This window comes from Theropithecus gelada, chromosome 7b (assembly GCF_003255815.1).
Source record: "Theropithecus gelada isolate Dixy chromosome 7b, Tgel_1.0, whole genome shotgun sequence".
NCBI classification, from domain to species: Eukaryota; Metazoa; Chordata; class Mammalia; order Primates; family Cercopithecidae; genus Theropithecus; species Theropithecus gelada.
In genome coordinates this window covers 103,907,653-103,932,865 of record NC_037675.1, presented here as the reverse complement: position 1 = coordinate 103,932,865, position 25,213 = coordinate 103,907,653, and the positions used below count along the sequence as shown (strand labels likewise).

General features: G+C 42.9%; 1 protein-coding gene across 1 annotated transcript in view; it reads right to left on the bottom strand.

Annotated features, from left to right (window-relative positions):
* The window catches only part of TECPR2 (tectonin beta-propeller repeat containing 2), a 133,513-nt gene that overhangs the window by 89,282 nt on the left and 19,018 nt on the right, over nucleotides 1-25,213 (bottom strand). Inside the window, exon 3 of the mRNA XM_025391381.1 lies at nucleotides 630-758. Within this exon, the coding sequence (XP_025247166.1) occupies nucleotides 630-758 (129 nt within the window). The remainder of the gene's footprint in view (nucleotides 1-629; nucleotides 759-25,213) is intronic.

Sequence of the window (25,213 nt, the reverse complement as noted above, 5' to 3'; positions counted from 1 at the left end):
CCTCCCGGGTTCAAGTAATTCTCCTGCCTCAGCCTCCCGAGTAGCTGGGACTACAGGCACACACCACCACGCCAAGCTAATTTTTGTATTTTTTTTCTTTTTTTTTTTTTTTGAGACGGAGTCTTGCTTGTCGCCCAGGCTGGAGTGCAGTGGCGCGATCTCGGCTCACTACAAGCTCCGTCTCCCAGGTTCACGCCATTCTCCTGCCTCAGCCTCCCGAGTAGCTGGAACTACAGGTGCCCGCCACCACACCTGGCTAATTTTTTGTATTTTTTAGTAGAGATGGGGTTTCACCGTGTTAGCCAGGATAGTCTCGATCTCCTGACCTCGTGATCCGCCCACCTCAGCCTCCCAAAGTGCTGGGATTACAGGCGTGAGCCACCGCGCCTGGCCAAGTTTTGTATTTTTAGTAGAGACGGGGTTTCACCATGTTAGCCAGGATGGTCTTGATCTCTTGACCTCATGATCAGCCCGCCTTGGCCTTCCAAATTACTGGGATTACAGGTGTGAGCCACTGTGCCTGGCTTTCTCTGAGCATAAACTTTCTAAGCAGATGAGGATTTCTCATTTTAAAAATCCATGAGGAATTTACCAAGAAGTTAACACGTGTTCAGATCATGAGTACTCACCTGTTTATTTCTTCCTGGCAATGAAGACACAAGTTGAAAAACTGCAACCCTGCCAGAGGCTGTGCCTGCTGCCACCAGGTCATCAAAGCAGCTCAGCAGCTTCACCACAGTGATAGATTCCGTCTTCCCCTGGGGAAACGTTGAAAACAAATGAATCTGTAACTATGCAGGCTTTGAAAATGTAAAACAAGGAGGACATTACCAACGAGTGAAAAACTTCATCAGGCTGCAGCCCATACATATTCTTGATTAAAAAGGTACGCAAGTCAGAAATTACGTCTGTTGAAAAAAAAAACACAAACAGGGCTGGGCACGGTGGATCACACCTGTAATCCCAGCACTTTGGGAGGCCAAGGCAAGCAGATTACCTGCGGTCAGCAGTTCGAGACGTCTGGCCAACATGGTGAAACCCTCTCTCTACTAAAAACACAAAAATTAGCTGGGCATGGTGGCAGATGCCTGTAATCCCAGCTATTTGGGAGGCTGAGGCAGGGAGAATCACTTGAACCCAGGAGGTGAAGGTTGCAGTGAGCCAAGATCATGCCATTGCATCCAGCCTGGGCGACAGAGCAAGACTCTGTCTCAAAAAAACAATAAACAACAAAAAACCAGAAAACAAATATACCTCGGCAGGACGGCAGTGGTGCAATCACAGTTCACTGCAGCCTTGACCTCCCAGGCTCAAGCGATCCTCCCGCCTCAGCCTCCCAAGTAGCTGGGACTACAGACGTGTGCCCCACACCCAGCTAATTTTTAAATTTTTTTGTAGAGACAAGGTCTCACTATATTGCCCAGGCTGGTCTCGGTCTCCTGGGCACAAGGAATCCTCCTGCCTTGGCCTCCCAAAGTGCTGGGATTACAGACATGAGCCACTGCACCCTGCCCTCATCCCCCAATTTTTATTTTTATTTTTGAGATGGAATCTCACTCTGTTGCCCAGGCTGGAGTACAGTGGCACAATCTTGGCTCGCTGCAACCTCCACCTCCTGGGTTCAAGTGATTCTCCTGCCTCAGCCTCCCGAGTAGCTGGGACCACAGGCGCCCACCACCAAGTCTCGCTATTTTTTTTTTTTTTTGTATTTTTAGTAGAGATGGGGTTTCACCTTGTTGGCCAGGATGCTCTTGATCTCCTGACCTCGTGATCTGCCCACCTCAGCCTCCCAAAGTGCTGGGATTACAGGCGTGGGCCACCATACCCAGCCCTCATCCCCCAATTTTTTAATGTTAAAATACACCTAATATAAAATTACCAGTATCCCTTTTTAAAGTATACATTTCAGTGGTATTCAATACATTCATAATGCTCTGCAATCACCACCATCATCCATCTCCAGGACTACTGAATCTTGTAAAACTGAAACCGACCCTATTAAACAACAATTCCCCATTCATCCCTCTCCCCAGCCCCTGGCAACTACCATTCTACTTTCTGTCTTTATGATTTTTACTACCCTTTTTTTTTAAAAAAAAAACTCTTCAAATTCCTTTTACCGTGATTTTGACTACTCTAAATACCTCATATAAATGGAACCATACAGTATTTGTCCTTTTTCTGATTGGCTTATCTCCTTCATACAGTATATTCAAGGTTCATCCGTGTTATAGCACATATCAGAACTCCTTCCTTTTTAAGACTTAGTAATATTCTCTTGTATGTACATACTACGTTTTGTTTCTCCATTCATCCGTTGATGGACATACAAGGGTTGCTTCTCCATTTTAACTGTGAATAAGGCTTCTAGGAATATGAGCGTACAAACATCTCTTTGAGATACTGCTTTGAATTATCTTGGGTACACACCCTACCCAGGACTGAATTTTGGTATCATATGGTAATTCTATTTTTAGTTTTTTGAGCAACCACCATACTGTTTTCTAGTAGTGGCTGCATCATCTCCTATTCCTACGAACAATGCACCAGGGTTCTGATTTCTCACATCCTTACCAACCCTTGTTATTTCCATTTTTTTTGACAGTAGCCATCCTAATGGGTGTGGGGTATAGTTTTGACATGCATTGCCCTGATAATTAGTGATGTTCATTCTTCATGTGCTTATTGGCCATTTGTTTACCTTCTCTGGGGAAACATCTATTCAAGTCCTTTGTCCATTTTTGAATTGGGTTTTTTCATTGTTGAATTTTTTGTTTGTCTGTTTTTGAGATGGAGCCTCACTCTGTAGCCCAGGCTGGTGTGCAATGGCACGATCTTGGCTCACTGCAACCTCCACCTCCCAGGTTCAAGCAATTCTCATGCCTCAGCCTCCCAAGTAGCTGGGATTACAGGTGTGAGCCACCGCGCCTGGTCTCATTGTTGAGTTTTGAGTTCCCTATATATCCTGAATATTAATCCCTTAACAGATACATGATTTCCAAATATTTTCTCCCATTCGGTGGGCTGCCTTTTTACTCTGTTGATAGTGTTTTCGATGTATAAAAATGTTTAAATTTTCATGAAGTACAATTTGTCTATTTTTCCATGTTGCTTATGCCTTGATGTTATATCCAATAAATCATTGTCAAATCCAATGTTGTGAAGATTTTGTCCTATGTTTTCTTCTAAAAGTTTCATAGTTTTAGTTCTTACATTTAGGTCTTTAATTCATTTTGAGTTTTTTTTTTTTAAAGACAGGGTCCCCCTCTCTTGCCCAGGCTGGAGTACAGTGACACAATCTTGACTCACTGCAACCTCCAGCTCCCGGGTTCAAATGATTCTCATGCCTCAGCCTCCAGAGTAGCTGGGACTATAGGCATGCATCACCACACCTGGCTAATTTTTTGTATTTTTAGTAGAGACAGAGTTTCCCCATGTTGGCCAGGCTGATCTCAAACTCCTGGCCTCAAGTGATCCGCCTGCCTCAGCCTCCCAAGTGCTGGGATTACAGGTGTGAGCCACCAGGCCCAGCCATTTTGAGTTAATTTTTGAATGTGGTATTAGATAAGGGTCCAACTTCATTCTTTTGCATGTTAATATCCAGTTTCCCCTATACCATTTGTTGAAAAGACTGTCCCTGTGGAACAATCTTCATGTCCTTATTAAAAATCACTTGACTGGGCCAGGTACGGTGGCTCACACCTGTAATCCCAGCACTTTGGGAGGCTGATGCAGGCCAATCACTTGAGGTCAGGAGTTCAAGACCAGCCTGTTAACAGGAAATCCTGTCTCTACTAAAAATATACAAATTAGCCAGGTGTGATGCCACACGCCTGTAGTCCCAGCTACTTGGGAGGCTGAGGCAGGAGAATCATTTGAACCCAGGAGGTGGAGGTTGCAGTGAGTGGAGATCATGCCACTGCACTGCAGCCTGGGCAACAGAGTAAGAGTCCGTCTCAAAAAAAAAAAAAAAAAAATTCACTTGACTGTATAAGAGGATTTATTTCTGGGCTATTGATTTCATTGGTCTCTATGTCTATTTTTATGTATCACTCTGTTTTCTTTTTTTTCTTCTTATGTCTTCATACCACAGCCAAGTCCAATATACTGTTTTAATGACTGCATTTTTGTAGTAAGTTTTAAGTTCAGGAAGTACGAGATCTCCAGCTTTGTTCTTTTTCAGGTTTGTTGGGGCTTTTCAGGGTCTCCTGAGATCCCGTATGAATCTCAGAATAAATTTTTGTATTCTAAAACTCCCAAGTCAAAAAACGTCCTTGGGAGTTTGATAGAAATTGTACTGAATTAACTTATAAATCACTTTGGGTGGTATGGACAGCTTAACAATATTAAGTCAGGCTAGGCGGGGTGGCTCATGCCTGTAATCTCACAATTTTGGGAGGCCAAGGCAGGAGGATCACTTGAGCCCAGGCGTTCAAGACCAGCCTGAGCAACATAGTGAGATCCCATCTCTACAAAAAAATTAAAAAATAAAAATAAAAAAAATAAAAAAGCCAGGCATAGTGGTGCATGCCTGTAGTCCTAGGTACTTGGGAGTCTGAGGTGGGAGGATCACTTGAGCCTAGGAGATTGAGGCTGCAGTGAGCCGTGATTGTGCCACTGCACTCCAGCCTAGGTGACAGAGCAAGACCTTGTCTCAAAAAACAAACACACAATGTTAAAGTCTTCCAATCTCTCAACATATAATATGTTTCTATTTATCTATGTCTTTAATTTCTTTCAGCAATGTTTCATGTTTCATTGTACGAGTCTTTCACCTCTTTATTCTTTTTAATGTCATTTTAAGTGGAATTTTCCCCTTAATTTCTTTTTCATATTATTCACTCTTGGTGTTTAGAAATGCAACTGATTTTTGTGCATTGACTTTGTATGCTGCTACTATGCCAGTTTCATGCATTAGTTCAAACAATTTTTTGTGGAATCTTTAGGGTTTCTACATACAAGATCATGTCATCTGCAAACAGAGATACTTTTACTTCTTCCTTCCTGATTTTGAAGCCTCTTAATTTCTTTTTCTTGGCTAATGACTCTGGCTAAAATTTCCAGCACTGTGTTGAATTGAAGTGACAAAAGCATGCATTTTGCCTTGTTTCTGATCTTAGAGGAAAAGCTTTCCGTTTTTTTACCATTAAGTATAATTGTTCACTGTTTTTCATATACAGCTTTTATTATGTTGGGGTAGTTTCTATCCCAGTTTGTTGAGTGTTTTTACCATAAAAGGGTGTTGAATTTTGTCAAACGCTTTTTATGCACCAGTGGAGTTGACCATGTGGTTTTGTCCCTCATTTTGTTAAAACAGTGTATTCGGGCCGGGCGCGGTGGCTCAAGCCTGTAATCCCAGCACTTTGGGAGGCCGAGACGGGCGGATCACGAGGTCAGGAGATCGAGACCATCCTGGCTAACCCGGTGAAACCCCGTCTCTACTAAAAAATACAAAAAAATAGCCGGGCGAGGTGGCGAGCGTCTGTAGTCCCAGCTACTCAGGAGGCTGAGGCAGGAGAATGGCGGGAACCCGGGAGGCGGAGCTTGCAGTGAGCCGAGATCCGGCCACTGCACTCCAGGCTGGGCGACAGAGCGAGACTCCGTCTCAAAAAAAAAAAAACAAAAAACAAAAAACAGTGTATTCGGTTTTATAAGGTTCAAAAGACTTTCATATGTTGAACCGTCTTTGCATTCCAGGAATATATCCCACTTTGGTCATGGTGTATAATCCTTTTAATATGCTGCTGAATTTGATTTGCTAGCATTTTCTTGAAGATTTTTGCATCAGTGTTCATGAGGGATACTGATGTGTACTTTTCTTGTGGTATCTTTTCTAGTTTTGGTATCAGCATAATTCTAGCCTCACAGAGTGAATTCAGAAGTATTCCCTCCTCTTCAACTGTTTGGAAAAATTTGAGAAGAAATAGTGTTAGTTCCTTAAATGCTTGGTTAAATTCACTGCTGAAGCCATCGTGTCTAAGGCTTTTCTTTACAAGGAGATAACTGATTCTGATTCTATCCTCTTACTAGTTACAGATCTACTCAGGTTTTCTATTTTTTCATAGTTTAGTCTCAGTAGGTTTTGTGTTTCTAGGGGTTTGTCCATTTCATCTAGGTTATCCAATTTGTTGGTATTCAACAGATCACCATCCTGTCATAATCCTTTTTGTTTGTTGAATCAATAGTAAGGGTCTACTTTGTTTCTGGTTTTAATCATTTGTGTCTTCTCTCATTTCTTCTTGATCAATCTGGCTAAAGGTTTGTCAATTTTGTTGAACTTTACAAAAATTCAACTTTTGGTTTCACTGATTTTCTCTATTGTTTTCTAGTCCCTATTTCCTTTCTGTCTGTTCTAAGCTTATTATTTCCTTCCTTCTGCTAGTTTTGGGTTTAGTTTTTCTTCCTTTCTAGTTCCTTAAATTGTAAAGTTTAGGTTGTTGATTTGAGATTTTTCTTATTTTTTAATGTATATATTTAAAGCTATAAATTTCCCCCTCAGCATTATTTTCACTGTCTCATAAATTTTGGTATGCGTGTTTTTGTTGTAATTCGTCTTTAAGTATTTTTAAATTTCCCTTGTAATTTCTTTATTTACCCATTGGTTGACTGAGAGTATATGGTTAATTTGCACAAATTTGCGGATTCTCCAATTTTCCTTTTGCTACTGATTTCTAACTTTATCCTGTTGTGGTTGCAATAAGAAGATACTTTGTATATCTTTTAAAATCTACTGACACTTAATCTGTGGCTTAACATATGGTCTATCCTGGAAAACATCCCATGTACATTTGAGACAATGTATGCTATTGTCATTGGGTAGAGTGTTCTATAAATGTCTGTTATATCTAGTTGATTTATCATGTATAGTTTATTTTTTTATCCATTATTGATAGTGGGATATTAAAGTTTCCAACTTTTATTGTAGAACTGTCTATTTCTTCCTGCAATTCTGTAACTCTTTTTGTCTGACAGTAGAATAGCCACCCGATCTCTTTTCATTACTATTTGCATGGAATATCTTTTTCTATTCTTTCACCAGCAACATTTGGATCTAAAGTGAGTCTTTTTTTTTTTTTTTTTTTTGAGATGGAGTCTTGCTCTGTCGCCCAGGCTGGAGTGGAGTGCACTGGCACGATCTCGGCTCACTGCAAGCTCCGCCTCCCGGGTTCATGCCATTCTCCTGCCTCAACCTCCTGAGTAGCTGGGACTGACTACAGGCACCCGCCACCAAGCGTGGCTAATTTTTTTTGTATTTTTTAGTAGAGACGAGGTTCCACCGTGTTAACCAGGATGGTCTCGATATCCTGACCTTGTGATCCGCTGGCCTCAGCCTCCCAAAGTGCTGGGATTACAGGCGTGAGCCACCGTGCCTGGCCGTGAGTCTCTTATATATAGCACATAGTAGGATTTTTTGTTTTGTTTTTTTTGAGATGGAGTTTTGCTCTTGTTGCCCAGGCTGGAGTGCAATGGTTCTATCTCAGCTCACTACAACCTCCGTCTCCCAGGTTCAAGTGATTCTCCTGCCTCAGCCTCCTGGGTAGCTGCGATTACAGGCATGCACCACCACGCCCAGCTAACTTTTGTATTTTTAGTAGAGAAGGGGTTTCACCATGTTACCCAGGCTGGTCTCAAACTCCTCACCTCAGGTGATCCACCTGCCTTGGCCTCCCAAAGTGCTGGGATTACAGGTATGAGCCACTGTGCCCAGCCTGGATTGATTTTAAAATCCATTTTGACAACCTTTGTCTTTTGATTGGAGAGTTTAATTCATTTACATTTAAGGTAATTAACCGAAAAAGTGGGACTTATTTCTATCATTTTGTTCCTTTTGTTTATTTATTTGAGACGAGTCTCACTCTGTCGCCCAGGCTGGAGTGCAGCAGCATGACCTTGGCTCACTGCAACCTCTGTCTCCTGGGTTCAAGCAATTCTCTGCTTCAGCCTCCCGGGTGGCTAGGATTACAGGTGGCTGCCACTACACCTGGCTAATTTTTCTGTTTTTTAAGTAGAGATGGGGTTTCACCATCTTGGCCAGGCTGGTCTTGAACTCCTGACCTCGTGATCCACCTGCTTCAGCCTCCCAAAGTGCTGGGGTTACAGGCATGAGTCACTGTGCCCAGCCTGTCATTTTGTTGCTTTGTATATGCCTTAAGGTTTTTGTCCCTAGTTTCCTGCATTAGTGTCTACTCCTGTGTTTAGCTGATTTTTTGGGGAACATTAAAATATTTAAATTCCTTTCTCATGTCCTTTTGCGTATATTCTACAGTGATTTTCTCTGTCATTACCATGGGGACTACATTTAACATCCTAAAGTTATAACACTAATTTAAATTTCTATCAGCTTAATTTCAGTAACACAGAAAAACTCCACTCCATTACAGCTTGGTCCTCAACCTTTTTGTTTACTAATACCACAAAATTATACCTTTACAAATTGTGTGCCCCAAACCATAAAGTAAATAATTATTTTAAATTCTTTAGAAATTCTTTTACCAAAAAAATTACTTTAAATTATGTAGAAAACAAAATGTGGGCTGGGCACAGTGGCTCACGCCTTTAATCCCAGCACTTTGGGAGGCCAAGGCGGGTGGATCAACTGAGGTCGGGAGTTTGACACCAGCCCAACCAAAATGGAGAAACCCCATCTCTACTAAAAATACAAAAATTAGCCAGGAGTGGTGGCACACACCTGTAATCCCAGCTACCTGGCAGGCTGAGGCACAAGAATCACTTGAACCTGGGAGGTGGAGGTGGCAGTGAGACAGTATCGCACCACTGTACTCAGCCTGGGTGACGGAGTGAGACTCCTTCTCAAAAAAAAAAAAAGAAAAAAAGAAAAAAGAAAAGAAAATGTAGATTTACAAACCAACATTACAATACTAGCTTTTAGACTAATTTAAAAAAAATTTTAGTCTCTTAAATTATGTAGAAAACAAAAATGCAATTATAAACCACTGTCACAGTAATATTAGCTTTTATAATTGCACATATCCTTCACTTTTGAGATCTTCAGATCTTCATTTCTTTTTCTTTTCGTTTCTTTTTTTTTTTTTTTTTTTTTTTTTGAGACAGAGTCTTGCTCTGTTGCCAGGCTGGAGCGCAATGGCCGGATCTCAGTTCACTGCAACCTCCACCTCCCGGGTTCAAGTGATTCTCCTGCCTCAGCCTCCTGAGTAGCTGGGACTACAGGCACAAACCACCACACTTAGGTACTTTTTGTATTTTTAGTAGAGATGGGGTTTCACCATATTGGCCAAGATGGTCTCGATCTCTTGACCTCATGATCCACCCGCCTCAGCCTCCCAAAGTGATGGGATTACAGGTGTGAGCCACCACACCCGGCCGAGATCTTCATTTCTTTATACGGCTTTGAGTAACTGTTTAATATCCTTTAATTTCCCTCTGCAGGACTCACTTGAGTATTTCTTGCGGGGCAGGTCTTGTGGCTAATGAACTCCCTCCATTTTTGTTCACCTGGTAATATCTTAATTTCTTTCTCAGTTCTGAAGGACAGTGTTGCTGGATATTAGATGCTTAGTTGACAGGTTCTTTTTTTTTTTTTTAACACTCTGAATATATCAGCCCACTGTATTCTGACCTCCAAACTTTTTTTATTTGTTTGTTTGTTTTTTGAGACAGATTTTTGCTCTGTCATCCAGGCTGGAGTGCAGTGGCCTGATCTCAGCTCACTGCAACCTCTGCCTCCCAGGTTCACATGATTCTTGTGCCTCAGGCACCCAGATGGCTAGGATTACAGGCACATGCGCCACCATGCCTGGCTAATTTTTGTATTTTTAGAGACAGAGTTTCACCATGTTGGCCAGGCTAGTCTCAAACTCCTGGCCTCAAGAGATCCACCTGCCTCGGCCTCCCAAAGTGCTGGGATTATGGATGTGAGCCACTGCACCTGGCCCCTCCAAAGTTTTTGATGAGAAATCTGCTTATAATCTTACTGGGTATCCCTTGTATATGATGAGGCATTTCTCTCTTCTCTGAAGTTTTTTTAGTCAGCTTCCTCAGTTTGAATCCTTTCTTGAGACAGGGTCTCATGCTGTAGGCCAGGCTGGAGTACAGGGCCTCAATTATATCTCACTGCAGCCTCAACCTTCCAGGCTCAAGCAGTTTTCCCACCGTAGCCTCCCGAGGACCTGAGACTACAGGCACATGCCACCTTGCCCGACTAATTTTTTTGATTTTTAGCAGAGATGAGGTCTTACTATATTGCCCAGGCTGAGCTCGAACTCAAGTGATCCTCCTGCCTTGTCCTCCCAAAGTGCTGGGATTCCAGGTGTGAGCCACTGAACCCAGCCCAAAGGTTCTTTGATTTTCACTTTTGGGAGTTTGACTGTAATGTATCTTGCTGTGGGTGTCCTTGAATTCATCTTATTTGGAGTTCATTTAACTTCCTGGATGTTTATATCCATGTCTCTTGTCAAATCAGGGAAGCTTCCAGATACTTTCATTTCTTTCTATAACTCCAAGAAAACATGTTAGTCTGTTTGATGATGTTCCACAGGTCCCTTAGGCTCTGTTTATGTTTCTTCAAACATTTTTCTGTTTCTCAGACTTGATAATTTTAATATCTTATCTTCAAATTCACTGATTCTTTCTTCTGCTTGCTCAAATCCGCCTTTGAATCCCTCCAGTGAATTTCTCATTTCAGTTATTGTATTTCTCAGTTCCAGAATTATTTTCAGTTTCTTTTTAGGGTTTCTCTTTATTTATATTTACATTTTATTCATACACTGTTTTCCTTTTTCTTTTCTTTCCTTTTTTTTTTTTTTTTTTGGAGACAGAATCTCTCTCTGTTGCCCAGGCTGGAGTGCAGTGGCATGATCTTGGCTCACTGCAACCTCCATCTCCCAAGTACAAGTGATTCTCCTGCCTCAGCCCCCCGAGTAGCTGGGACTACAGGCTTATGCCACCACGCCCAGCTAATTTTTGTCTTTTTTACTAGAGATGACCCAGGTTTCAACATGTTGGCCACGCTGGTCTTGAACTCCTGCCCTCAAGTGATCTGCCTGCCTCAGCCTTCCAAAATGCTGGTATTACAGGCGTAAGCCACCACATCCAGCCTTCATATACTGTTTTACCTTTCTCCACATCTTATTTATTTATTTATTTATTTATTTATTTAGAGAAGGAGTCTCACTCTGTTGCCCAGGCTAGAGTGCAATGGCACAATCTTGGCTCACTGCAACCTCCACCTCCCAGGTTCAAGAGATTCTCCTGCCTCAGCCTCCCAAGTAGCTGAGATTACCAGTGAGCGCCACCACACCTGGCTAGTTTTTGATTTTTAGTAGAGACAGGGTTTCACCATCTTGGCCAGGTTGGTCTCATCTTGGCAAGACTGGTCTCAAACTCCTGACCTCAAGTGATCCACCTGCCTCGGCCTCCCAAATGCTGGGTTTACAGGCATGAGCCACCACGCCCAGCCCTACATCTTCTTTAGTTGTTTGAGTACCTTTAAGACAGTTGTTTTAAAATCTTTTTCTAGTAGGTCTACTATGTGGTCTCAGGAACAGTTTCAGTTGGTTTCTTTCTTTCCTTGGAAGAGCATACTTTCCTGTTTCTTTGTGTGCCTCGTGATTTCTTTTGTTGAAAACTGAACATGTGAATCTAATAATGTGGTAATTCAGCAAATCAGATCCTCCCCTTTCCAAGTTTACTGGGTTTTGTTATTCTGTGTGTGCGTGTGTGTGTGTGTGAGATTCTTTCTGATTACTGTAGGCCGTCTGTGCCAAAGATCAGTCTCAGGTATAAACTTAGGTCTTTTCTCAGGTCTTTTCTGTGCCTATACCTTTTCCTAGGCATGCACAGTCACTTCTTAATTCTCCCCCTTAATGCAGTTGCTTTTCAATGTCGTATTCTCTAATATCTAGCTCCCAAATGGGGGGAAAAAAAAAAGTGAAGCAAGGGAGCAGGACAATTAGCACTTTAAATCCCCTGGAAGTCTTGTTAATTGGAGGGGGGAGAACTTGCAATAACGAGGGAGGTGTAATGACAGTGGCCACCCGTCTCTTTGTCTGCACCTCTATGATTAGAAGTAGCAATCAGCAGTCAGAGCACAGACCCCAAATATTTAGAGGACAGGATGCTTTTTGCCTATTCTGGCTCCCACAAGCTATGTGCAAGCTCTAGGAATATCCCCAGAGCTGCCTTCCACAGAACTGGGGTTGGGGAGTGCATAGCTGCTACTGTGCTAAGAGTTGAAACTGACCGAAATTAACCACAATTTGCCATCCAGGCAAGAAGCTGTAAGCCTCAATAGACTTCGGAGTTCCAGAATAGTTACATCAGACAGATCCTGCCAGTACAACTGATGTCTAGGTGTGGAGACATATTACTGGTGCTTCCTCTTCCACCATTTTCCCAAATACTCTCCTTCCTTTCTAGGTTTTTAACCTTTGAAATGAAAACACAAAAACAAATACAAAAACAAAAGCATCCCACCTCATTTCTTTTTTTTTTTTTTTTNAAAAACAGGAATCTAGAGTCACAAGAACTGTCCCAGATTCAAGTTCTACTTTATTCTACCTGATCAACAGGGACAATTCATGAAGTGAACACTTGTTATCCATAATCCACCTGCCCCACAGGTTTGCTGAGAGGATTATAAGACGATACATCTAAATACGACTTATAAACTAATTCCTACCATGTTTTGGTTTTCAGATCAATAATCCTATTAAAGCTTAATATGTTGGTTTATTTTATTTTATTTTTTTGAGACAGTCTTGCTCTGTCGCCCAGGCTGGAGTGCAATGGCGTGATCTCGGCTCACTGCAACTTCTGCCTCCTGGGTTCAAGCAATTCTCCTGCCTCAGCCTCCCGAGTAGCTGGGATTACAGGCAGATGCCACCACACCCAGCTAATTTTTGTATTTTTAATAGAGACGGGGTTTCACCATGTTGGTCAGGCTAGTCTCAAACTCCTGACCTTGTGGTCCTCCTGCCTCAGTCTACCAAAGTGCTGGGATTACAGGCGTGAGCCACCGTGCCTGGCCCAATATGTTGGTTTATTAAAAAGCACATGTATAAGCATTGCTCACAGATGTTCAGGCTTCTAGTCTGAGTGATCTTTTTTATTTTGAAAGTATTCATTCAGAAAAATCACACAACTGTTTTGACCTTGCTAAGATATATGGCGATATCGGCCGGGCGCGGTGGCTCAAGCCTGTAATCCCAGCACTTTGGGAGGCCGAGACCGGCGGATCACGAGGTCAGGAGATTGAGACCATCCTGGCTAACATGGTGAAACCCCGTCTCTACTAAAAAATACAAAAAACTAGCCGGGCGAGGTGGCGGGCGCCTGTAGTCCCAGCTACTCGGGAGGCTGAGGCAGGAGAATGGCGTGAACCCGGGAGGCGGAGCTTGCAGTGAGCTGAGATCCGGCCACTGCACTCCAGCCTGGGCGACAGAGCGAGACTCCGTCTAAAAAAAAAAAAAAAAAAGAAAAAGATATATGGCGATATCTTCAGTAAACCATTTTAATCTTCAACATAGTAATTTATATAGTAATCAATCTGCCATATATGTAAGAAACAAATATACCTCCTTGCTCTGGGTACCAAGTGAGCTGCTATAGAAATACAAAATAAAGTAGGTCACAGTCCCAGGCCTCTTAAAGCTTAGCTGTTGCACCGCGACAGGCACATGAAAAGCCGCCTACAGTGAGTGGAGGTGGTAATGAAGGAGCTCACTTTCATCTAGTACTTTAAAGCTTTCAGGGTATTTTCATGGACTATAAATATATCTAGTGTCAGATCGTGATCTAGGTTAAGAGATTTGGATCTTAAGCTACAGTAAGAAAAAGGGAGATCCCTTGAAGATTTCTGATTTTGCCAGTGTATCAGTCAGAGGCATTTCTGACAAACACGATTAGGAGCAAGACGGAGGAAGGAGGGAGTGGGGCAAGTCAGGAAGCTGCTGGGAGTGTTTCACAATAGCCCAGGCTGAGGTAAGTAAGGGCCCAGTCTAGAAAAGTGGTAAACAGAACAGGCATGAGGGCAGTGAAACCTTGATGAAGACAGACTCCATCGAGACTTTGAGAAGGATAACAGCAACAAAGAAAACAGGACAGCAGCTTGTCTTTGTTTTTCTGTGCCAGGTAATGTGTTAAGCACTTTAAACGTATAATTGGATCCTCAAACAACTTTCTGTAAGGGAAGGTGCTGTAGTTATTCACATTTTACAAATATGGGACTGAGCTCCAGATAAGTTATTTGTTTTTTTGTTTGTTTGTTTTGAGACAGGGTCTCGCTCTGTCACCCAGGCTGAGTGCAGTGGCCTGATCATGACTCACTGCAGCCTTGACCTCTCAGGCTCAAGTGATCCTCCCACCTCAGCCCCCACAAGTAGCTGGGAATACAAGTGTGTGCCACCACACCCAGCTAATTTTTTTATTTGTTGTAGAGACAGGGTCTTGCTATGTTGCCCAGGCTGGTCTCAAAGTCCCTCAGGTCCCAAAGTGCTAGGATTATACGTGTGAGCCACCGTGCCTGGCAGTAATTTGTCTAAGGTTACAAAGCTAGTGAAAATCAAGAGTTGGGCGGGCGCGGTGGCTCATGCCTGTAATCCCAGCACTTTGGGAGGCCAAGGAGGGCAGATCACGAGGTCAGGAGATCGAGACCATACTGGCTAACATGGTGAAACCCCGTCTCTACTAAAAATACAAAAAATTAGCCAGGCGTGATGGTGGGCGCTTGTAGTCCCAGCTACTCAGGAGGCTGAGGCAGGAGAATGGCATGAACCCGGGAGGCAGAGCTTGCAGTGAGCCGAGATCGTGCCACTGCACTCTAGCCTGGGCGACAGAGCCAGACTCCAACTCAAAAAAAAAAAAAAAAGAAAATCAAGAGTCAGGATTCACACAAAAATGTGGCACTCTCCAGAGGCCCTGCTCTGCCTCTGTGCTCAATACTTTCTGTGTGAATGAATCCGAAGGACTTGGTGATAGAGCATTTGGTAGGTTTGTGGAAGGGAAGGAGAATGAGGGAAACTTTATGATCTGGAGTTGGATAACATGAGATGGATGATACCATTAACGGAATTCACTGGCATTGCTTTGAAGGGAAAAGGTGATGTAATATGTTTTAAAATGCAGAGTCTTGACATGGTGGCAAGAAGTTGAAAACAAAATATTTTCCTTAGAAATTTATCATTATAAAAATGAACGCATCAGGAATTAAAATGATTTACTAGAGATTTTGCCATGTCATAGCACAAGTTCAAAATGGCTGTGAAATTTTTCTAAATGAATGGTTCCAAAACAAAAATGATCATGGCCAGGCGCAGTGGTTCACGCCTATAATCCCAGCACTTTGGGAGGCCGGGGCGGGTGGATCATTTGAAGTCAGGAGTTCGAGACCAGCCTGTCCCACATGGTGAAACCCCATCTCTACTAAAAATACAAAAATTAGCCAGGTGGTAGTGGTGTACGCCTGTAATCTCAGCTACTCGGGAGGCTGAGGCAGGAGAATCACTTGAGGCTGGGGGGCAGAGGTTGCAGTGAGCCGAGATCATGCCATTGCACTCCAGTCTGGGCAACAGAGTGAGACTCTGTCTCAAAAATAAATAAATAAATAAATGATCATGTAGAGGGGGCTGGAAGCCTCAATATTGGTGTGCAGTGCTTGTACGTGTGCTTTGTAATGTATCAATGTCCTTTGTAATGTAACCAATGAGCTTGAGTTAATGTTATTTAATATGATTATTAATAAATGTCATGGTTGTTGATGTAAGAACCAAAACATCCCAGACATCAGATTATCAATACTTAATTACAGTTCATATAGAAATAGAATATGAGGCTTCAACTTTGCACGATGTAATAGCCTAGCTATTCCAAAACACCCCCCTCCAAACACCTGGCAATGCTGAGTGAAATATGTAACAGCCTTTCAAATGCATAGCTGAGTTTTCGAGAAAGTATGGAAAATCCACAGGACCCAAAACCAAAAACAATGCTCCCAAACTAGAAGAGAAGCCAGCCCTGAAGCTACAGGCTACCTGTAACTAATGGGCACACCCATGGAGCCTTGGTTTTCAGAGCTGAGTAGATGGTGAGGAGCTGGAACTGATATTCTCTGCCAAGCCAGAATCCCAAGGACCTAACCCTAAGTGAAAGAGTAAGCTAGGGAAAAATCAATCTGCTGGCAAATGGAGCTGACAAGGAAATCTGTCTTATCTCAAGCATTGACTGGAATGAATAAAAAAGAGTCTTTCCTAAGAATCTGTCATCATAAGCCTACCCCATTCAGCATCAGAGTTTGAAGTTATTCTCTTTTTCCAAGCAAAGTTCTACACAGACGCTGAATCTGAAGTGCTTCTATGTTGGTAGCACTCCAACGTGCCTGGCATTGGTAAACATAAACCCCATCTGTGGGGCTGTCCTGATCCAGGTCCCCCAGGGTTCTCATACATTAGGATGAGCCACATCGCTCGCAATTAGAAATTACCATAGGGAAGTAGGCCCACGAGTGAGTCAAGTAAAACAAACCATAACAGCATTGAACAACCCTAAGTATTTCATTTAGATTGAACAACACAAAACATAAAAGAAAAATGATTAAAATGTTTTAAAAATAAAACAGGAAACTGAAATGTAAGCAAAGAACTACTACTATTGGAAATAGAAATGAAAAAATCCAAGAGAGTTTAAAATGTCACTGGGTGGAATGAAGAGCAAATTAGTCACAGTTGGAAAAAAAAAGTATTGAACTAGATGATAGATCTGAGGAAATTACCTACCATGCAACAAAGAGATGAAAAGATTAAAAATATGAAAGACAAGTTTAGAGACATAGAAGAGAGAACATAAAGGTCCAAGCTACACATAATTGGGTTTTCAGCTGGGTGCGGTGGCTCACACCTGTAATCCCAGCACTTTGGGAGGCTGAGGTGGGTGGCTCACCTGAGGTCAGGAGTTCATGACCAGCCTGGCCAACACAGTGAAACCCGTCTCTACTAAAAATACAAAAAAATTAGCTGGGTGTGATGGTGCGCGCCTGTAATCCCAGCTACTCAGGAGGCTGAGGCAGGAGAATTGCTTGAGCCCGGGAGGCAGAGGTTGCAGTAAGCCGAGATCACACCATTGCACTCCAGCCTGGGCAACAAGAGCGAAACTCCGTCTAACACAAAACAAAACAAAAAGACAAATAAAAAAAGGGGTTTCAGTAGGAAATGAAAAGAGAGGATAACGAAAGTGGTATCTTCAGAAATAAAGGCTAAACAGTTTCCAAAATTCAACAAAGACATATCCTCAGAAGCTCAACCTTTTCAAAAGACAAGGGTGCTGCCTTCAGGAGGCCTCAGAATCTAGGAAAAGGAGCAAGACTTCATCAATAATACAAGAGCAACGCACTATTGGCACTGACAGCCATGTACAGGTGGGTAATGGGGAGAATGCGATCAACTTTGCCAAGTGCAGAGAGGGGAGGGCAGGAAAGGTGCTTAGGATGCCAGCTGGTTAAATATGAAGTAACTCATTTTATGGTATGCTCCTTGCCTTCATTTTTAAAATAATGATTATCTGTCCATGACTATATATAACATGTTCAGCTTAAAGAACAATTAAAAAATGAGCACCCATGAAATCCCCATGTAGCTTGGGAAAGGGACCATTAACAGCACCTTTGAAGCTCTTGTGTGCCTCTCCCTGACTACATACCCCACCCCACCAAAACCACTCTCCTAACATTGAGATGAAATATTCTCTCGCTTTGATTCATAGCTTTACCACACGCACATATATCTTTAAAAACCATAGTTTTAGGCCTGGCACAGTGGCTCATGCCTGTAATCCCAGCACTTTTGGAGGCCAAAGTGGGTAGATCACTTGAGGTCAGGAGTTCGAGACCAGCCTAGCCAACATGGTGAAACTCTGGTCTACTAAAAATATAAAATATTGGCCGGGCGTGGTGGTGCACACCTGTAATCCCAGCTATTTGGGAGGCTGAGGCAGGAGAATCTCTTGAACCCAGAGGCAAAGGTTGCAGTGAGCCGAGATCATGCCACTGCACTCCAGCCTGGGCAACAGGGCGAGAATCTGTCTCAAAAAACAAAACACAAACCCATAGTTTTACCTAACATGCAGATTTACAGTGGTGAATTAGCACATGTAGGGTCTGGCCCTCTACCTTCCTGACCCAGATACTCAATCTTTTTAGCGTCCTGCTGTTAATCAGCCCAGGGAGGTTGTCTCATGATCATATAATATTCAAGAAATTGAAGTTTAAGCTGGAAAGCCAATTTATTATTTTACATTGAAGTAACGGTCATACAAATTAGATGTTAAGATAGGTTATCTCTCTCTCTCTCTCTCTCTCTCTCTATATATATATATATATATATATATATGTTCCTCCCCTGATATACATGGCCAGCAACTTTTAGTCCAAAAGTTGCTTGGCAAGCGTGGTGTAATTTCTGATCAAACCACTGTAAGTGTTAGATCTCAGGAAGGGTCCCACAGCATGAGTCATTTCAGATACAAATATCTGCCCACAGCCAGCCACACCAGCAGGATCACAGCTCTCAAAAGCTATCTCTCCCACTAAACAGGTAATTTGGCCCAATTTCTGGTTTTCCTAACTGACACAGTGTAGAGTCCACTTTCTTCCTTCTGCCACATACATTCTCCTTTTTTGATCTAGGGACAATTCAGTCTTATTCTAGCCAGGGAGCCATTCTGTCTCCTTAAGACAACTTTGCCCATTTCCGATCTCATCTATTGTGTTTAACTCTCCTTTTCCTTCATTTCCAACTTCCCAGGGGGCATTTATTGCTACCCTCATTGTAGCAACATAAATTCCTCAAACAGAAATCCAGCAATCAAAAAGCTTAAGGAAAAAAAAAAAGTTTTTGATTTGAAAGGTGTCAGGAATGGTTTTCTGGACAAACACCTCACCATTACAACAGCATTCAGCTAACCTTCTTGGCCTCCTTGGCAGGCAGTTTTCCTTTCATACACAAGACAAAACTACATTGGGAAAAAGTGTTCTTTGTGAGCAGGTTCATGGGAACCGAAGTCTGACAAAGCTTTCTTTATGAGCTTCCTTTAGTAGGTCAAAGCTTAACCTTCAGTAGAAACCACTAGCATACCAAATAATTGATCTGAAATACTTTGAAATATTTAAGAAGACCAAATATGAATTCATTCAATTCTTAAGAATGGTTTCACTATTTTCCTCCTTTTACTAACAAAGAACAACTGTTTAATGTTTGAATACTAATACAACTTTTTAATGATCTGGAAGTTAAACAAAGACATCTGCTTTTCTGGAATAATTTTCTTAACTCCGTAGAACAAAACCAAGTAGGGAATTATCCACTGGAGTTGAAGGAAGAAGCCTAAAGCCGGGGACTCTATCATTAGAGAAGACTTGAAGGAGAAAGAGACAAGGCAAATTCCCGGTAAAGGAAACGATTACACTGCCAGCAGAAACTCAGCAGTCAAGACACAGTGGCATTAACACTTTAAAGTGCTCAGACAAAATAACCATATGAAGTGAGGTAGGGATCCAGTTTCATTTTTCTCCGCATTCATAACCAACTGTTCCGCACTATTTACTGAAAAAGACTTCGTCGTATCACCTTTGCAGTGACTCAAATATCCATATATGTGGGTCTTCTGACTTCTCTAATCTGTTCCAATGATCTACGTATCTTTTCGTGTGCTAATACCACACTCCCTTAATTACTAAAGCTTTAGAAGTCTGGTTACCCAATAGCAACTTCTCCCATTTGCTTCCTCTTTTCCACTAGTATGACTATTCCTAGTATCACTAGTATCACTACAATTTCATATACATTTTAAAATCAGCTTATCTTATTTATTTATTTGTTAAGACGGAGACGCTCTGTCACCCAGGCTGGAGTGCAGTGCCATAATCTCGGCTCGCTGCAACCTCTGCCTCCCAGGTTCAAATGATTCTCCTGCCTCAGCCTCCTAAGTAGCTGGGACGACAGGTGTGTGCCACCACACCAGCTAATTTTTGTATTTTTATTTTTTTTTAATTTTTATTTATTTTTTTGAGATGGAGTTTCACTCTTGTCACCCAGGCTGGAGAGCAGTGGCGTGATCTCGGCTCACTGCAGCCTCCACCTCCCGGGTTCAAGTGATTCTCCAGCCTCAATCTCCTGAGTAGCTGGGACTATAGGCACCTACCACCATGCCCAGCTAATTTTTGTATTTTTAGTAGAGATGGGGTTTTACTACACTGGCCAGGCTGCTCTCAAACTCCTGACCCCAAGTGATCCGCCCACCGTGGCCTCCCAAAGTGCTGGGATTACAGGTGTGAGCCACCACAACTAGCCAGCTTGTTTTTTTTTTTTTTTTTTTTTGAGACGGAGTCTCGCTGTGTCTCCCAGGCTGGAGTGCAGTGGCGTGATCTCGGCTCACTGCAAGCTCCGCCTCCCGGGTTCACGCCATTCTCCCGCATCAGCCTCCCAAGTAGCTGGGACTACAGGCGCCCGCCACCACGCCCGGCTAGTTTTTTGTATTTTTAGTAGAGACGAGGTTTCACCATGTTAGCCAGGATAGTCTCGATCTCCTGACCTCGTGATCCACCTGCCTCGGCCTCCCAAAGTACTGGGATTACAGGCTTGAGCCACTATGCCCAGCCTTGTTTTTTTTAAATTAATATTTTTAAAAAAGCCTGTTGGAGTCAGGCACGGTGGCTCACGCCTGTAATCCCAGCACTTTGGGAGGCTGAGGCGGGTGGATCACGAGGTCAGGAGATGGAGACCATCCTGGCTAACATGGTGAAACTCCATCTCTACTAAAAATACAAAAAGTAGCCGGGTGTGGTGGCGGGCGCCTGTGGTCCTAGCTACTCAGGAGGCTGAGGCAGGAGAATGGCGTGAACCCAGGAGGCAGAGCTTGCAGTGAGCTGAGATCCGGCCACTGCACTCCAGCCTGGGTGACAGAGCGAGACTCTGTCTCAAAAAAAAAAAACAAAAAACTGTTGGAATTAAGTTGAACTTAGGTAAATTTAGGGAGAATGGACATCTAATAAAATGTATTTTTTTTCCTAAGAGTCACTGTTAAAAACATTTGAAAGCAAATTTTCCAGCAACCAATGAATGGAAGCAATCCATGCTAAGAAGGACACCAGTGAAGCCCTGTATGGTAATGTTACCAACAAACCAGAACACAGACATCACAGGCTCCTCATCACTGGACCGAAGAGTTACTCCCACAGGGAAAGGCAATGGGAGGCACTGGGCAAATGCACCTTGGCTGCTACGGTGAGACAAAAACTCTCCTTTCTGCACCTCTTTAAAATATGTCTAGAAAATATTAGTCAATGAAATATTTGTAACATTCTGAAGCATGACTTTCCTGAATGCAAAATATCCAAGACGTGTTTCAGGCTCAGGGCCTTTCCCTTCTGTCTTCTTGGAATACAGACAGTCAGCATGGTGTGCTGGTCATGCTCTTTAGGTCTTTGTTCCAACTGTCACCTTCTCCCTGGAATTCTATTTAAAACTGCAACAACCTGGCCGGGCACGGTGGCTCACGCCTAGTAATCCCAGCACTTTGGGAGGCCAAGGCAGGATCACCTGAAGTCAGGAGTTTGAGACCAGCTTGGCCAACATGGAGAAACCCCGTTTCTACTAAAAATTAGCCAGGTGTGGTGGTAGGCACCTGTAATGCCAGCCACTCAGGAGGCTTAGGCAGGAGAATTGCTTGAACCCTGGAGGCGGGGGTTGCAGTGAGCCGAGATGGGCCATTGCCCTCCAGCCTAGGTGACAGAGCGAGACTCCATGTAAAAAAACAAAACAAAACAAAACAAAAAACAAAAAAACTGCAACCACCTTACTTGGCACTCCTTATCCTCTTCTCTGGTTTATTTTCCCCTTGGCACTTCCCCTCATCTTGTTTATTTGTTTATATATCTGGCCGACTTCTTTTACTTTTCTGCTTCTTCCTGTTAGACTGTAAGCTCCAAGAGGGCAGAGACTGCTTATTGTGTTCTTTACTGCAGCTCCACGACCTTTGGGACGGGCACATACTGAGCACTCAGTAAATACTTGTTGAATTAATTCACGGAAGAGGTGCAGAAATGCAAACTATTATAGCATTCCACCACCAGGTATCATGCTGTGGTTTGTGCAAAGACAGCTCAGAAGGCAAATCCATGAAATCTCATTAGCTTGTTGAATACTAAGGAAAAGGGATCATATGTTTAACTTCAAAACAGAACATTAGAAACTCAGGTCAAGTAGTCTTTTTGGTCTATGCTTACACATGTCAGACCCATATATTTAACACATTTTTAACATTTTTGTACTTGTTATTAGCTCCTTGCAACATTTTCTCAGTGCTTTTGGCACTAGGTAGGAAGAATCTGTGTTTCCATCTGCCCTCTCCCACTAACTTCTGTAGAAAAAAACGGTTTCCAAAGCACTATTCTTGAAAACACATGCAAGGCTATATTTACCACAGAGAAGGTCTGCTTTCCTCTTTAGGAAACATAACTTCATTTAAAAACACAATCTTTCAATCATGCCATACATGGATTTGAGCATAAACTTTTTATTTATCTTCCCGTAAAATCTTAGATTTTCCCTAGTTAATCCATCTTTATCTTTTCACGTGGACATTCCAAAGAGACCATGAATCTGTATTCCATTACCCTTGAAATTCACAGACTGCACAGAGGGCCTGCCTCCTCTCACAGGAAGCGAGCACAATGGTTAGGTAATCAGAGATACGTGCCTGGAAGCAGGAATCTTAGAATTTCTTTATCTATAAAAAGTGGGGATTATACCAAATGATTCTAAGACCCAGCCAGCTCTCATGATGAAAATGACAACAACATCATAAATGTTTAATTCACCTCTGGGGTTAAACCACTAATAACTGGCAGCCAAAGCTCAAAACAAATCTTTGTGTTGTTGTGTTTATGTGTGTAATATGTACCAAAAATTTCTAGTAATTCCACAGTAAAGTTTTAAAAACATATAATTCCCTTTCACTCTTCCTCCCTCAGCCCATCCCTTTCTCAATCCCTACCTAGAGTCAAGTAATCATTGTGAAAATTCCTTCATACCTTTTCCTATGTGTTTACATACAGGTATACAGCTTTGTTTCCAAGCTCTAATCTTCTAACTCTAAATTCTACATTCTTGCCAAAAAAAAATTTTATTTCATTTTATTTTTGAGACAGAGCCTCGCTCTGTGGTCCAGGCTGGAGTGCAGTGGCACAATCTCTACTCACCGCAACTTCCGCCTCCTGGGTTCAAGCGACTCTCCAGCCTCAGTCTCCTGAGTAGCTGGGATTACAGGCGTGTGCTACCACGTGCTGCTAATTTTTATATTTTTAGTAGAGATGGGGTTTTGCCATGTTGCTCAGGCTGGTCTCGAACTCCTGAGCTCAAAATGATCTGCCTGCCTCGGACTACCAAAGTGCTGGGATTATAGGCGTGAGCCACCGTGCCTGGACAAGAAGTTTTATTTTATACCTCCCTTGTGATTCTCCACAATTTTAAGTTTGATATTCAATATACAATGGGTATTCAAAACATGCTGTTGATACTCAGGGCCACCAAGTATGGATTTTGGCCCCAGCAAAGTACATTTATTTCCAAATGTTAATACTGTAGATTTTAAAAGTTTTTGTAGGTACACAGTAGGCATATATATTTATGGGTGAAATACATTTAAAGGATAACCAGCTAAAATGTTTTTTTGTTGTCATTGAGGCAGGGCCTCATTGTTGCCCAGGCTAGAGTGCAGTGGCTTGATCTCGGCTCACTACGATCTCGACCTCCTGGGCTCAAGTGATCCTCCCACCTCAGTCTCCTGAGTAGCTGGGACTACAGGCGCACGCCATCACACCTGAATAATTTTTGTATTATTTCATAGAGATGGGGGTCTTGCTGTATTGCCAAGGCTAGTCCTGAACTCCTGAGCTCAAGCTGTCTGTCTGCCTCGGCCTCCCAAAGTGCTGGGATTACAGGTGTGTGCCACCATGCCCGGACTAGCTAAAATCTTTACATGGGATTCTCCCAGAGTCCCCTTCTATGTTGCTGGATCCAGTAATTTGTACCAGCTTCCCTCAATCTCTGGTAGAGCCTGTGGATGCTGTTCCACCACATCACATTCCTTCAGAGCTCACGCGACTCACCATATCTGCTATGGTTTAGATGTGGTTTGTCCTTGCCAAAATTTATGTTGAAGTTTGATCCCCAAAGTGGCAGTGCTAGGAGGTGGGGCCTAGTGGAAGGTGTTTGGGCCATGGGGATAGATCCCTCATGGATAGATTAATGCCCTCCTCGTGGGTGAATGAGTACTCACTCTCCAAGGACTGGATTAGTTTCCAAGACAGCAGGTGGTTAAAAAGAGTCTGGTTTCCTTGCACAAGGATAGCACACAAATTTGTGAAGCACTCCATACTAAAAGAAAAAGAGCCAGGTGCAGTGGCTCATGCCTGTAATCCCAGCACTTCGGGAAGCTGAGGCAGGCGATCACCTGAGGTCAGGAGTTTGAGATCAGCCTGGCCAACACGGTGAAACCCTGTCTCTACTAAAACTACAAAAATTAGCTAGAGGTGGTGGCGCACACCTGTAATCCCAGCCACTCAGAAGGCTGAGGCAGGAGAATTGCTGGAACCCAGGAGGCAGAGATTGCAGTGAGCCGAGATTGCACCATTGCACTCCAGTCAGGGCAACAAGAGTAAAACTCTGTCTCAAAAAAAAAAAAGGAAAGGAAAAGAAAACGAGTCTGGCATCCTTGGTTCCCGTCTTGCTTCCTCTCTTGCCATGTGATCTTTTTTTTTTTTTTTTGAGACAGAGTCTTGCTCTGTTACCCAGGCTGGAATGCAGTGGTGCAATCTCGGCTCACTGCAACCTCTGCCTTCTGGATTCAAGCGATTCTCCTGCCTCAGCCTCCTGAGTAGCTGGGATTACAGGCGCCCGCCACCATGCCTGGCTAATTTTTCTATTCTGGGGAGCAATAAACTTCAACTTTAGTATGTTCTTTTTAATTTGGTGGCTGAAAATATTTAAATACGTATACAGTTTTTCTAAAAGACAATACGGGGCTGGGAGCAGTGACTCACGCCTGTAATCCCAGCACTTTAGGACGCTGAGGCGGGTGGATCACTTGAGATCAGGAGTTTGAATCCAGCCTGGCCAACATGGTAAAACCCTATCTCTACTAAAAATACAAAAATTAGCCGGGCATGGTGGCAGGCGCCTGTAATTTC